This window comes from Micromys minutus, assembly GCF_963924665.1.
Source record: "Micromys minutus genome assembly, chromosome: 18".
Classification (NCBI taxonomy): domain Eukaryota; kingdom Metazoa; phylum Chordata; class Mammalia; order Rodentia; family Muridae; genus Micromys; species Micromys minutus.
Window position 1 is genome coordinate 43,852,280 of NC_137953.1, and position 15,069 is coordinate 43,867,348.

The following is a 15,069-nucleotide window of genomic DNA, read 5'->3' on the forward strand; positions in this document are numbered from 1 at the left end:
CAAAGTCCCTCCTTACAAACCAGGGCTCCTGCACTTCCCAAGTGAGCCACAGATCTAGTTACCACTCCCAGGGCACTGTGGGCCCTGGTGCTATATTTAGAGCACAAGACAACATCAAATGCAGATTTAACGATATGAGAACCAAGACATTACTGACAACCTCAGATGTGTCCATGGGTTCCCACAGTTCCCCAGTACCACCTTCTATCCAATGCTTTCCTCTCTCAAAGTGCCCCCTATACAGAACTTTACGTAGAAATAAAAATGAGAGAGAAATTATATTTCTCTAAGTGTTCATTTATAATAAATAAATGTTCATGGCATGGCATTTATAAAATATAGGAAAGTATAAGAAAAAAGCAAAATGGTGAAATTATTATGCCCTAGTGTTAATTGTTAGCATTATATACTGCTTCCCGTGAATGAATGTGTTGTGTGTGTGTGTGTGTGTGTGTGTGTGTGTGTGTGTGTGTGTGTGAGAGAGAGAGAGAGAGAGAGAGAGAGAGAGAGAATTATGTGATTAGGCTGGGCTTATAATCCAATTAAACTTCAAAGGCTGAGGCAGGAGGGTAAATTGAAGACCATATTGGTCTTAGACTATTTCATTTAAAGTCAAAGGGAGATGGGATGTTAATTTAGTGGAAAAGCACTGACTGAGCATGCGCCGAGCCCCGGGTTCAAGCCTCAGTACCACAGGATGTGCATATTATAAATGTGTGTGTGTGTTTGTGTGTGTGTAATGCACGCATGTTTATAAGGTTCGCACTGAATACAGTTGTAGACCTATGTCCCTATGTCATTCATTCTGCGGTGGCAACATGACTGTTAGTGGCTCTCATTTTAACAGTTACACCCAAATGTATTTGTTGTCATGGACTCTCATTGGATACGCAACACCATGGTTATTCCCGTTTTTAATAATAACTCGCTGTACATTGCCAGTTATTGTCTCGGGTGACGGGAACAACCTGAACTAAGATATATGGTAAACTGTCCTAAAACATTGGTTGGCAGCAGTCTGTGCCCCCACAGCAGATCCTGAAGGTGCTCACTGTCTGACGCTCCGCGGAAAGGCTAAGATTAAGCTTTTTTTTTTAATGCATGGGGCCGCTGTGATTTCTCCACTCCACCTCCATTTCTCCAGGGCTCCCTTGTGAGATCTCTCCTAGTTCATGGCCAGCCATTCTAGGGCTTAAGCTAGTGACTGTGATTTTTGTTATTGGTGATCTAAATAGAAGCTTCCAGAAGCCACGTGAAAAAGCTGTAAGCTCCCCGTTCCTGAGTGGGTCTTTCTGCTACCATTGACAGCTACCCTGAAATGGTGACCGCATTTTTCTTCATCCTGATGACAGTGCTGTGGTTTACCCGGGAGCCCGGCTTTGTCCCTGGCTGGGATTCTTTCTTTGAAAAGTAAGTGATGCTCTCTCCTCTTGAAGCCCACCCTCGCTCAGTCCTAAAACTGTAACCACGGGTCACAGAAACCTAGGGCGAGTTTTGTCCCTGATAAATTCATTCTTTCTGAGGAAGCAGCTGTATGGGTGGGGCCAGGAGAAAACACAGGGTTGGCAGTCCCTGTCTGGGGTTGGAACTAGGGGCTGCCATTTACCTTCTGTGTAACCTTCGTCATCTTACACAAGTGCTTGGAGCCTTACCTAATTCCCAGGAAGCTAAGACCATGAAGGGGAAAACGCCCATAAAGTACTATGTATATTGAGACTGTGGCCTATGGAGGAGGAAGCCACCAGGAGGGGTATACACAGGCCAGCTTACCACTGTGAACACATAAGCTCCTCCAGCACCAATGTTGGGTGTGGTCCTCCCAGGAGAGAAACCCATGTTCTGCTTTTTATCTAAACAACTCTCATCACTCCCAGAAATCAAAGACTACCTGGCTGTCAAATTACACTAAGGCTCCCTTAGGGAGGCTGTCTCCAGACAGTAATGCAGCCCACGGTAGCCCAACAACTGGCCAAAGTTGGGTCGCTGTCACTGCTGAAGTGTGTCCCATGAAGAGGTGCTGTGTCCCCACAACCTGTCCTGAGACCATGTAGCTCTTGAGGGTTCCCAACTCCCTTCCTGCTGTCGTATCTCGTTACTAGGAAAGGCTACCGCACTGACGCCACAGTCTCTGTGTTCCTCGGCTTCCTGCTCTTCCTCATCCCAGCGAAGAAGCCCTGCTTTGGGAAGAAGAGTGATGGTGAGAGACACGTGGACATTTAGTCCTTGTGAACAAGATGGAAGGGGAGGGTCCTAAACCTCAGTCTGATTCATTCACAGGATTCTTCCCTTCATAGAGGGCTGATGGCAGAGGAGCTGATGTCAAGGGACAAAGTTGGTCAGAGTGGCTTTATACCAAGTCAGAATTTTCAAGGCACTTTCCAAGGCCCCTCAGACTCCAACCCAAATAATAGAGCTAACACCCAAGCCCTGCGATGTACCTGTTAGCTAGACCGCTCCTTACCGATCACGCCTCGAGGGGCAGTGGTGCTCAACCTGTGGGACTCAACCCCTTTGGGGGGGTCAAATGACCCTTTCAGGGGTCTTGCCTAAGACCATCTACAGATCAGATATTTGTATTATAGTTCATAACAGAAGCAAAATTCTAGTTATGAAGTAGCAACCAATATAATTTAGTGGTTGGGGGGGTCTCACAACACGAGGAACTGCTTTAGGAGGTCACAGCATTAGGAAGGTTGAGAACCGATGCTCCAGGGGCTCCTCTGACTCCATTTCCTTCTATCTGTGATGCAGGAGAAGGCCATGAAGCCTCCCGGGGGATAGAGCCCATCATCACGTGGAAGGATTTCCAGAAAACCATGCCCTGGGAGATTGTCATCCTGGTGGGAGGAGGCTACGCCCTGGCTTCTGGCAGCAAGGTAACAATGTGGTTCTCTTCTTGGTCAATGATTGGTCCAGAAGCTTCCTAAAGGAGTCCATCACAACCCGGAAGGGAAGACTAGAAGTTACTAAGGGAGACTAATGGTCACCAAGGCAACACAGCAGGGCAGATGCTCTTTTTCCTCCCCGGCCATCTCAGTTGGTGCCAAAGGTCACAGCACACTAGCGCTGGTAACTCCTTTGCAGGGCCCACACTGTCATAAGCAAAAGGAATTTGGGGGTTTGTAGGCATCTCCTTTCTGGGGTCTCATAGTACTGACAGGGGGTAGGTCATAAGGACTCATTGAGACCCCAAATGACAACTCAGTAGCGTGTCTCTTTGTCTATATGCCTAGAGTGAGCCTCTCAAAGAATCTCAGCTGATGTTGACAGAGGGTTGCTTGACCCACTGAATGATATCACTCAGTGTGGCATCTTCTCTGTGAGGCTTGTGGAAAACAGCAGAGGTATCTCTGCCATCAGCATTCTGTGAAGAATCCTGTGAATGAATCAGACCGAGGTTCAGGATGCTTCCCCCTCCATTTTGTTCATATGCACTAAACTTGCCCCAAACTTGGTGTGGTTTAAATCTTAAGATGTATGTGTGTGGGTGTTTTGCCTGTGTGTATATATGCGTACCTGGTGCCTGCAGAGTCCAGAAGGCACGAGATCCCCTGAAATTGGAGTTAGGGATGGTTGAGATCCACCGTGTGGGTGTTGGGAACTGGATCCAGGTCCTCTGCTAAAACAAGTGCTCTTAACAGTTGGGCCTTCTCTCCAGTGCCAACCTGGTTCTCTTTCGATTGTGCATTCCTATGTCACCATCAGCAGCCAACAAAACCCTTACATGGGGAAGGAACCTCAGGAGACCCTGAGGCCCATCTCCTCCCCACTGACTGATCCCTCCGGGACATTTATGCTTGCACACCTCCACTGACGGAGTACTCCCCACACAAAGAATCGGTACTCACTGCCAGCCAAGTTTTGTTTATTCTCCGTCTGTCCTGGCTGTTGGTTCTGGCTCTGTTTTCGGGAATTCTAGGTAATAATCATTAAAGCATTAAGTAGGTGCTATTGAATTTTTTTTCTCAGCTAAAACTCCGAGCTCTTTTAGCTATCTCAGAGGTCACACTTCCTGGCCACACGACAGCTTTCCTCTGCTGTATTTAAATATGGTCCAGTTGCATAGTTTTTATGAGGTTTCCTTGACACGCATGCCACACTAACATTGAAATGGCAATCACTTGTGACTCTTCTTCTTTGCCTCAGTGGCCACTATTAAACCTCTGTCCCTTCAGCATCCCCTGTATTTGTGCTGTCAACATTTCTAATTGTGTTCACAGTTCTATATTGAGTTTTATTGAATTTCAGTTATAAGTTTGGCCTGAGCCTACCTTGGCAAGACCTATTCTTTCTTTCTTTCTTCCTTCCTTCCTTTCTTTCTTCCTTCCTTTCTTCTTTCTTCTTCTTTCCTTTGTTTCTTTCTCTTTCTTTCTTTCTCTTTTTAACACCACAGTTCAGTTGTCTCTATGAAACTTTTTTAAAAAGATTTATTTTTTTTATTTAATGTATGTGAGTACATTGTCTCTGTCTTCAGACACACCAGAAGAGGACATTAGATCCCATTACAGATGGTTGTGAGCCACCACGTGGTTGCTGGGATTTGAACTCAGGAGCTCTGGAAGAGCAGTCAGTGCTCTTCACTGCTGAGCCATCTCTGCAGCCCTGACTCAGACAATTTGAATAGTAGAGCAAGTTAGGTGACAGCTGTGCCCTATCTACTGAGTCAGAAGCTACTGCACAGTTTTGACGCTGGTCAGGAAAATCCCATCACACCAAATATGTTAAAAAGTCAAGTACGTCTTCATTTGTTATGCTTCCTCTAACTTGGCACCAGAGTTTATTTTAAATTTCAGTGTAGAAGATTTCTGTTGGAAAACTAATCATCATTAGACTGTTTTACTCTAGTGCTAAGTACCATTTGGCTAACATGATAAATAAGTTTCCATTGTCTCCTAAAATGCACCGTTTCTAACTCACCTGATGGCCCTTCCTGACCCGCCTCTTTCCAGTGTGATGGCGTAGTCATGAGTTACGAGAAGAAACAGTGACAGCTGCGGGGGCTACAAAGAGCTTTATCAATTATTAACCAACACTGTCTCCCCATGCTGTGTGTGCCTATCTCAAAGTTCTCCCCCTGCCTCAGCTAGAGCAGAGAGAATTCTGAGAGTCATCACTGGTCTGTGAGCTCACCATGATGCTGTGAGAATCCCTGGAAGTCTCTGAGCTCTTGCTGACTTTAGCAAAGGGAGCTTGCCGCCCACCACGCAGTTGGTCTTTAAGCTTGATGAACCGTAAAACGTTGACGGTGAAACATCCTACCTTAGCTTCCGAACACTCTCCGTTTCCTTATATTGCCTTTGCAGTCTCTAGGATACTCTGCCAAGAGTCCAACTCGGCAGTCACAGAGAGGAGAAAGGTGAAGACCTACGATGTATTTGTACAGAAATTCGATACGGTGGGAGAGGCGTTAGATTAAGTTAGGAGAGGAAAATCCCTCACCACTGCGCAGGAGCAGGTTGTCGGATTGGGAGGAGGATGAGAGTCACACTCAAGTTCAAAGTCCGGGGTAAAGACCTCTGGTGCCCCAGGAAGGATCTTATGGCCAAGGTGGGTGGCTCTAATGCCCCATGAGCAGCAAACCCAAAGACAGAAGGCTGTACCGCCTCGAGACATTTCTGCACTACACAACTGATCTAATCATAAACTCAACATGGGCTCCGGTCAGGCCAGATAGGGCAGCTGAGGCCTGGTGGCCCTCCCAGCCAGCATCCCTGACACCTCGGCCCACCAATGCCCTCGGGAACCTGCTGACTCCTTCCTCACTGTACCGCCTCCTCCCGCAGAGCTCTGGCCTCTCAACGTGGATTGGGCACCAGATGCTGTCCCTGAGCAGCCTCCCGCCGTGGGCTATCACTCTGCTGGCATGCGTCCTGGTGTCCATCATCACGGAGTTTGTCAGCAATCCCGCCACCATCACTATCTTCCTGCCCATCCTGTGTACCCTGGTGAGTGAACAGGACGAGCAGACGGCCAGGTAGCGCCCCAAGCTTGGCCCAGGAAACGGTTCCTATGGCAAGTGCTCTCTGGCCACACCCCCCTAAAGGGCTGGTGTTCCTCAAATGGCAATTAGTAAAGTAAGATTATGTCAAGAGCTTGGAAATACTTTTCAAAAGGAAGAAGCAGAATCAATTTATTTGCGGATAGCCTGGGCTGTGTAATAAAGCCATCTCAGGAAAACAAACATATAGCAGTCACCACCTCCAGTCATCGGCCTGACCCCATGAGCAGGAGAGAGATAAGCGAGGAACGACAGCCCGATCCCAGCCTGTTGACAAAGCCTCTGGAAACAGGACACGAAGGCCCGTGTTGATCTGCTCCAAAATAATCCTTCCGGCTCTCCGGAAGCCAGTTCACATGGCTGCTCTCAGCTCAGCTGTCCCCATGCTCCTCCTCTGTCACCTTGCATGTTGAGCGTTCGAGGTTTTTATTTGTTTGTTTTTGTTTCTTTGTTTGTTTTGGGGGGTTGTTTGTTTGGATTTTTCAAGACAGGGTTTCCCCATGTAGCCTCGGCTACCTGAAATTCTCTAGGTATACCAGCTTGGGCAGATACACCTGCCTCTGTTTCCCAGTACTGGGAGGAGTACAGGAATTAAAGACATGGGCCACCATGCCCTTCAAGAATTTATCTTAAAACACAGCAATATTGAAAGCCGTGGGTTCAAATCCCAAAGAGAGCAATTAAACTATCTTCCAAGGCTGGGTGAGTCGCTCAGATCTATACCTCAAGGGGATTCTTGCTTCAATTAGAGCCACTTTATTCGTGAGATTTTTCTTTTTTTTTTAAAGAAGGGATTTCGCAGCTAAAGAATTAAAACTTCAAGAACCACGTCATTACGATGCTGCTGCCTCCTCCTCAAAGCTCAAATATCCATCTTCGGAACTGTCTCAGTGTTCAGCCCTTGTGGGTCACCATGCCCAGAGGGCAGGGAACCAACTGTCCCCAGAACATGGTGTCCCGCACCGAGCCATCAATCACACTGTACACAGGAAATGGTCTCCTGTTCTCAAGGTTAATGTCATGTCGACTCTCTCTTCTAGTCCGAAACACTTCACATCAATCCACTGTACACCCTGGTTCCGGTCACCATGTCCATCTCCTTTGCTGTGATGCTGCCTGTGGGCAACCCTCCCAATGCTATCGTCTTCAGCTACGGGCACTGCCAGATCAAAGACATGGTGAGCTATGGGTGCCCTCTGCCGGGCCCCATTCCCCCAGGGTAGGGGATGGTTCTCTGTGTGGGCTTTTCCTCCAGTCTCTTGTTTCATAGCGCACTCTCAGCGTGCTCTCTGGCATGTGGAAAGAATGGGTAAGAAGGTTCTGGGTTGGCCTGGAAGCTCCAAGGATAGCATGGGATCTCCCTAACTCTCATCAGGAAGAAAGCAGGCACAGAGATGAAGCTACCCAGGGCACAGGCTGTGGCCCGGTTCCAGAAGTCATGAGTTTGCATAAACCTTCCCTGGACACGTGCTGATTTATTCATACATAATGAAGTATGAGAAAATGTATGAACGGGGGGGAGGGGGCTGGGGAGAGATCTTCTAAGAACAGGATCCTTCTGTTTAGTTCTTACCCAAGCCAGAAAGTCCTGAAGCAAGGACACAGACTAACATGCCTGCACTCCAGCTTCGGGTTTCCAGATGGCTGGCAGGAGGTGGCTCTGCAGAGGCGTCCTGTGGCTGCCTCTTGGTGTTGGACATACCCACTTTCCACTGCCCAGTCTATAATCACGGCTCAGAGCTGACCACAGGTCTAGGAGAAATTAAACTAATACGAACCACTGAGGCCCAACGGTCTGAAAGGGGGTCCAGTCACCCTTGCTGAGGTGAAACTATTTTCCTCAGCAGCCACACGAGCCAGTCGTTGGAGCCAAGGAAGCTTTTGGAGACCTTTTCCACCATCATCATTGGGCTAACTTGGAGGCAGGAGATCGTGGCCTTTCTTCTCCCCCTCTTACTGCATAACCCTTAGTCTGCTCACAGAGTTCAGTTCCCCTGCCTCCCGTTTCCACTGTGTAGCTCTCCTGGGGTCCACAGTGGCAGCTGGTTCCCCTGAGTAAACCCAAGGTACTCTGTGTCCCTTAGCTATCCTCGGAAAGGGGAGGGGAGATGGTAACAGTGAAAAGTACAGCTTCGCTTACGTTCTTAATGTACGCGAGCACCCGGGAAGCGTTACGTTCCTGCTCAGCTCTCCTTATGTTTGGTCGATTTCCCCGGGATTTTGCCGCATGAATGACGACATTCCTCAGAGCTGGTGTCCCAGGTAGCTCACAGGCTTGCTAGGCTTCTACTGTAAGATGAGAGAGCTGCAGGTGAGAAGCAAAGTCTGTCTCTCCCATCCCCCATTACCTCCCTGCCTTTCCAGTCCTTCCCCCTTGGATGCAATGTGCTGAAGCAGAAGCGAGCAGTCCAGGCAGCCACTGGGGGGATTCAGAGCTGCATGGGGACAAGGCCAAGGCCAGGCCTGAGAAGGGTTCACTTTGAGACTGTCTGGCTGCTGTTGACTCAGAATGACCAGGGTTTTCTGGCTTGTGTCCTGCAGGTGAAAGCTGGCCTAGGAGTCAATGTCATTGGCCTGGTGATCGTGATGGTGGCCATCAATACCTGGGGAGTTAGCCTCTTCCACTTGGACACTTTCCCAGCCTGGGCAAAGGTCAGCAACATCACTGATCAGACCTAACACGAGTGGACAGTTACCTAGCACAGCCAGAGCTGAGCCACGGAAAAAGAAAACTACCAGGAACACATCCACCCCCAGACCCAGATGGAGGATATTCCTGTCACCAGTGTCCTCCACCTGCCACCAGGCATGTTGGCTGTGTCTCCCTCCCGGCCTGCCTGCTTTCCTTACCACCAACTCTCAAGAAAGGCCACAGCTGCTCCCCTCCTGAGTCCAGCCCTAACTCTTTTTGAAGACCAGAAACACTGCAAGCCTCAGTGCCCCAGGGGGAAGCCTCACAGACTGACTGGCCTCACTAGGCTTTGTGTTACCTGTCATGCCTTCCTAGAACTCAGAGCTAGCCAGAACATTCTGCCTGTGCAGATCAAGAGACCTGTGACCTCTCTTCCGGGAGAGAGCTTTCCCTGTGTTCTCAAGCATTTCTGTCCTATCTCTAGAAAAAGGTAACCTCGGACCCTAAGGCTTAGGAGGTCCTCCTGTGGCAACCTGTGCTTTCCCCAGTCCTATCTGCCTTAAGTCTCTCTTCAGTGGTCCCCCTGCCTCAGCACCAAATTCCTGTAAAGAAAGAATATTCTCCTTCAAAAAGAGGCTGGTCTGATTCCACCAGAGGAAAGAGATGGAAACAAACCATCCTGAGATCAGCTTCTCTATGCACCGTTATTAACACGGGAGATTCAATTGCCTCGTGAGTGTGGTGGAGGAAAAGGATTTATACCTGTCTTATTAAGGAAGACCAAAACTACAATTAAGACCACAGTAGGTTTGATATTACACTTACTTCTCCATTTAATAACTAGTTTGTTTCTGAGAATACCAGAGTGGTACCCAAAGGCCTTGCCAGCCCTTCCTATGCATCCACAAGCCCTTCGAGGGGTAGATGCGCCTTGGGTTCTTTACAATGTATTAAACTCTAATTGCTTAATAAATGTCTCTGATGACTACTGCAGAGTGAAGCCTCCTCCTTCCTCCCGAGGACCATGTCATTTTTCCCATCAGAAAAATGGGTGGCTAGATGCCGATCTCTAGCTGTTTGCTGTCCTATGCTGGTTTCACAATCAGCTGCTGACTAAATGTATCTTAGAAAAGCGCCCCCTGCAGTTACTCCATCGTTGGAACCGTTTCGTTACTAGTGTGTATATAGGTTTTATACCAGGCACATAGCTTTCTCCTGACAATTTTTATCTGTTCACTGAAATCTTTGGCATACCAGGATCTGAGTTGTAAAGTTCCTCGTATGCCAGTCAACGCTTCCACGCTCCACAGAATGTGATCAACCAGGTTTAACCAGGACTATGACTACTTCTGCCGTACTAATTAGCACAGCCAGTATTTGGCCGATCACAACAGGGAACGCTTCACAAGCCCATACACGATGCCAACAATAAAGCTGGCTTGAAAGCAATGGCCTCTCTAAGCACTTTGCTTTAAAAGTTTTGGTAATGAGATTTAGGGAGTAGAGAGGGCAAAAAGAGAAAGAACGTTTGGCTCAAGGAGGAGTACTTGGAATTAATTTCCGGTCACCTTCCGCGATCTGCTGCCTGGGTCTCCATTGGCCATACCATCACTGTGTGACCTGGCTGCGCTCAAGACAAGCGCCTTCTTACCTAACCCAGACCGAACAAGACTGCCTGCCTCGAGGCAGGAGCGGATGGGTTAACCTCCAGCAGTTTAAGAGCCCTTCCGGTCCAGCCCTTCTCTTGGCAGGATTTGAGTTTCACTTTCTAGCATCACACAGAATTTGTGAACGCGTAATCATCTTACAGCAGCTCATCCTCCAGATGATGAAACGGGGCTGAGGATATTAAGTCTGGCCCCATCTTATTGTAAGGTACATATCAAATTTGCTAAAGCTGCCTCTGAAATCTCGTTAAGGCATCAGTATGGAAACCGCCTTCAGTCGTCAACTTGACACCTATGGAAAGAGGGAACCTCCACTGTTAGACTGGCCCGTGGACATAACTATGAGGTATTGTCTTAATTGCTAAGTGATGTAAAAGGGCCCAACCCTGTAGGGCTGTGCTATCTCTAGGCAGGTGGACCTAGGCCGTGGGAGGAAGCTGAGCAAGCCAGAGGAAGCAAGCCAGAAGCAGCACTCCTCAGCCCCTGTTAGTTTCTGCCTCTAACTTCCTACACAGAGCCCTGGCTTCCCTTGGTGATAGACTGTAACCTGTGAGCTTCTGGTCAGTGTTTCCTCACAGCGGCAGAGAGGAGCAACAGTGAGCATGCGCAGGCTCTCCTGCGGAAGTGAGGTCTTACATCCGTTGCTTCAGCTTTTAAAAATTGCTACTTTTCCTTCCGTTTCCTTCCACGGGGGTGCGTCCGCTCTCAGCAGATGCACACCACTGAACATGAGGGACCCGAGCATCTTGGATCTTGCTATCTATAGGAGACCTGGAGCCAGTCTCTCGTGAATACCAAAGAGAACAGTGGGTTTCACACAGACTCAGCCGGCAAAAGCACTGCTGAGATTAGAATGACTCTCAGTACTGCAAGACGCTTGAACCACTCAGACACCAAGGGACTGGAGCTCTAGGTTCTCTCGGGACTGTCCTCGCTGAGTGCACACTGTATCAAACTGCACCTTCTGCCCCAGTCCTGTGCATTTGCCCAAGAGATGACCCAGCTCACCACACCTTGCCTACTGTCCAGCCATAGTCGCAAGGATTCAGGCAGTGCTCCACCCTGGGCTCTCTGTCAGTTCTTTCTTTGCTTCCATTGTGCCTTATAAAACTGCCATTCATTCCGCCCTCCTTATTTGGCCGAATATGCTACAACCAGACTTTGGGAAAGAATATATTAAACTCCTGAAATTCTAAGTACCACAAACTCCCTGTAAAGAACAAGCGAGGCCTTCAAATAGTTTCCCTTCACAACTAAGTTACTTTCCATAAGGCAATGCCCTAAGACAGGGAAAAAAAGGACTCATTCACATTCGTCAGGAGCAAGCTCAGGACCGAAAGGCTTAATTTGCCACAGTACAGTAGAGCATCCTTTCACAAGGAGACTTGGGGTAACATTTCTAACGTGGGCAACCTCAACAGAAAACAAACACCAGCACGGTCTCTAGGGCGTGGACTGCTCTGTGGAAATGAAAACATTACACATGTGGATGTGTGCACCATGACCAGTAGGCAGATGGCAAGGAAAACCATGCTTCTTCTCTCTGGAGCTGTGGGAATGAAAACGGAATACATTAGAAAAAAAGAAATGGGGCTTCTCCTTACACCAGAAGTAGATGTCTGCTTAACTCCGTAAAACACCAACTAGAAGCCTAAAGGTGCAGTAGACGAAAGTCACCCTTTGAGGATATTAAACCTTAGGTGTTTTTTCTCTAGGTTTACAGTTTGAGGATAGGTCTTTCGGGACGGAGATGAGATGGCTCAGAGGTTAAGAGCACTGGCTGCTCTTCCAGAAAACTCTAGTTCGATTCCCTTCACCCACACGGCAGCTTACAGCTGGTCCTTAACTCCAGTTCCAGGGTATCTGACACCCTCACACAGACACGCAAACAAGACACTAATGCATACTTTTTTAAAAAAAGGAATCACTAAATAAAAGGAGATTTCTTCCACGATTAATGTAGTTTTTACCTTTTCAACAATCATGCCAGGCAACAGTGGTACATGCCTTTAATTCCAGCACTTGGAAGGCAGAGGCAGGCAGATCTCAAGGCTGTCCTGGAGTAGAAGAGCCAGGGCTACAGAGAAACCCTGTCTAGGGGAGGTGGAGGTGGGAATGGAGAACAATTCTTAAGTTTTCTATTTCAGGTGTCACAGAAGTTCCTGGAGTATTTTAAGTGACTCTCCTCTTATAGTCTCCCAGGGCAAAGTTTTCTAAAATTTTATCCCCAGGATTTTCAAGTATTTTTAGGATGGGGAAGGAGAGTTGTCTTGGTGATGGTTTTCTCATGATCACAAATGGAGTGCAACCCCACTCACACGACCAAGTTCCACCCCTGTCCCCCACAGCTTACAGCTTCAGACTCCAACATTTATGTGGATAGCAAATGTCATGCCCAAGAACCTTTTGCTGCCACAGAACAGAAAGCCAGGGCTGGGATGTGGCTCTCTGCAGGAGAGCAGAGCATGGACAATGGTCTGTGCCCCATCAGAAAATAAATACAGCAAAAACCCCGGCACGTGTACCTAAATAGCAAACTTGTGGCTCTCCTGTATTAACTGTGTGCCTGTTTCTATGGTGGAGCCAAAATTAAGAAGGCTCCCCTTATAGAAACAATCCTACCAGTAAGAGTAGGGGTCACTTCTGAGGGAAGCCCTCGGTCCCTGTAAGTTTGACTATATAATATAGTCCTTGGGACCGAAGAGATGGCTGAGTGGTTAACAGCATTTGCTGCTCATCCAGAGGACCAGAGTTCGGTTTCCAGCAACCCAGCTCCAGCTCCATGGGACCTGACCCTCGTCTCCACAGCGTACCTGCACTCACATAAACATGCCCACATGCAGACACACAAATACAAATAAATCTTTATTATAGAAAGACCTGATCTCCTAAGATCTAAAGCCCGTTACCTCCAAGGCAGCCACACGTACATTGCTGTCATGATGGTTCTTTCTTGCAAAGATCTTGCCAAGTAAGCCTCTATTCAGCATTCTGAATATCCCAAGGGTGACACATCTTTCTTCTTTGAGGCTGTCTTGTGAGCCAGGTGGTATGAGAACACGAGATAATGGATACTGTGTATCTTCATAAGAGACTAACTATAACTAGACTATCACGAAAAGTGACTACAGAAATATGAAAGTAGTGTGGCAGGCAGCCTTTTCCAACTGAAATCTACTATTTATTGGACAGTTTGTAAAGCACAGTCCAACAGAGCACATAATATCATCTCAATGTTTCCCAGGAAACCCTCATGAAGCAGGAGTTACAGAGTCTCAGAAGAACACAGCACTTGCCCACTCCCCACTGCTAGGGAGACACCAGCCTCTGTCTGGCATACAGACGACCTCTACAGGGACAGAATGTATCTCTAAGTAGGAGTCAGTGCCTTGTCCTGACTCCCATATGGAATCATTGTCTTCACTTCCTGAAAACAGGTATCTCTAACAAATCCTTGCAATCTATAATCTGCTAAAATATCTTCAAAAAGGCATTGTCAGTGAAGCTGCCCAACAAACCCTCTGAAGCGAGACACCATGTCTTAGCAAACTGGACTGGGAGAGTTGTTTTCTTACAGCTACTCTGGGATATGGACAGCAGGTTCAGTGCAAGCATCACACCAGCAAAAGAACAGCCTACCACTGAGCAGTAGCACATTCCATTATGAAACACCATCCAATGGAATCGTGCATAGTACACACAGGGTAAGGTTAATGTACGGACAGGGCATGCTCTCCATTAATAACACAGCAAGTCAAGCATGGTGGAGCCATCTTTAATCCCAGCACTCAGGAGGCAAAAGGCAGGCGGATCTCTGTGAACATGAAGCCAGCCTGGTCTACATAGCGAGTTCCAGGCCAGCAGGGCCTACATAGTGGAGCCCTGTCTCAAAAAGCAAGCAAATGAAAGAGAAGGAAAGAAAAAAGAGCAGCTGGTGCACACCTATAATCCCTGCATCTGAGGAGCAAAGGCAGAGACAGGAGGATCGGGAGTTCAAGGTTATCACTGACTATAAAGCATGGGCTTCACGACACTGTAAAAAACAAAAATGAAGAGACAAAAAGCACATACTATACACACATACACAGTGTGTATGTGTACATGTATATGTGCAACAAAAAAAACAAAACACGTGTGGTTAGACACTCTTTCTCAAAGGCGCACAGGAGCCTGAGGAATTACACCTGGGAACAGGCTGGAAAGAATCTTCATGTGAAGTCACTCTCCTATCATCTCCCATGGGACAGTTAACTTTAAAGACAGATTTGAATTAAAAAAACATTACGGACCAGGGTAGACACCATGGCGCACACCTGTAGTCCAGGACCCGAAAGCTACGGCAGGAGGATTGCTGGAGCCTGGGAGCTCAAGACCACCCTGGGTAACACTGGGAGACTTCCTTAAAAAAAGAATCTTGATGATCCGTCCTGGTTCAGGGGAAGATGCTTCTACTGTGGAGAGAAGCAGAGCCTCCCCGAGACTCATTTCACTACACATCTGGACTACACTCCTCTTAGGAGAATCACTGCAAAGTTATACAGTTGGTACAAATTTTAATGTTAAAAAAGTAAGCAACATCCTTTTATCAAAAGCTTCTCACTTATCCGCCCTTCCTGTCAAGTGCAATCACAATGGTTCTTTTGACGGCAGACTCAGTTCAAATATATTAAGGAAAAACACAGACTAAGTAGACTGAATTGTACTCAGACGACACTTTGCAAGTTTTAAATTTTCCCAGTTTTTTTTTTTTTTTAACAGAATTCATAAAATAG

General features: G+C 47.5%; 1 protein-coding gene across 1 annotated transcript in view; it reads left to right on the forward strand.

The window, feature by feature from the left end:
* Nucleotides 1–8,881, forward strand: part of SLC13A4 (solute carrier family 13 member 4) — a gene marked incomplete at its 5' end in the record, with an annotated part of 35,952 nt that extends 27,071 nt beyond the window's left edge. The window contains 6 exons of the mRNA XM_080931960.1: nt 1,309–1,410; nt 2,100–2,197; nt 2,752–2,876; nt 5,784–5,945; nt 7,039–7,176; nt 8,540–8,881. Of these exons, the coding sequence (XP_080788086.1) occupies nt 1,309–1,410; nt 2,100–2,197; nt 2,752–2,876; nt 5,784–5,945; nt 7,039–7,176; nt 8,540–8,677 (763 nt within the window). The 3' untranslated portion in view covers nt 8,678–8,881. The remainder of the gene's footprint in view (nt 1–1,308; nt 1,411–2,099; nt 2,198–2,751; nt 2,877–5,783; nt 5,946–7,038; nt 7,177–8,539) is intronic.
* Nucleotides 8,882–15,069: the final 6,188 nt, after the last annotated feature.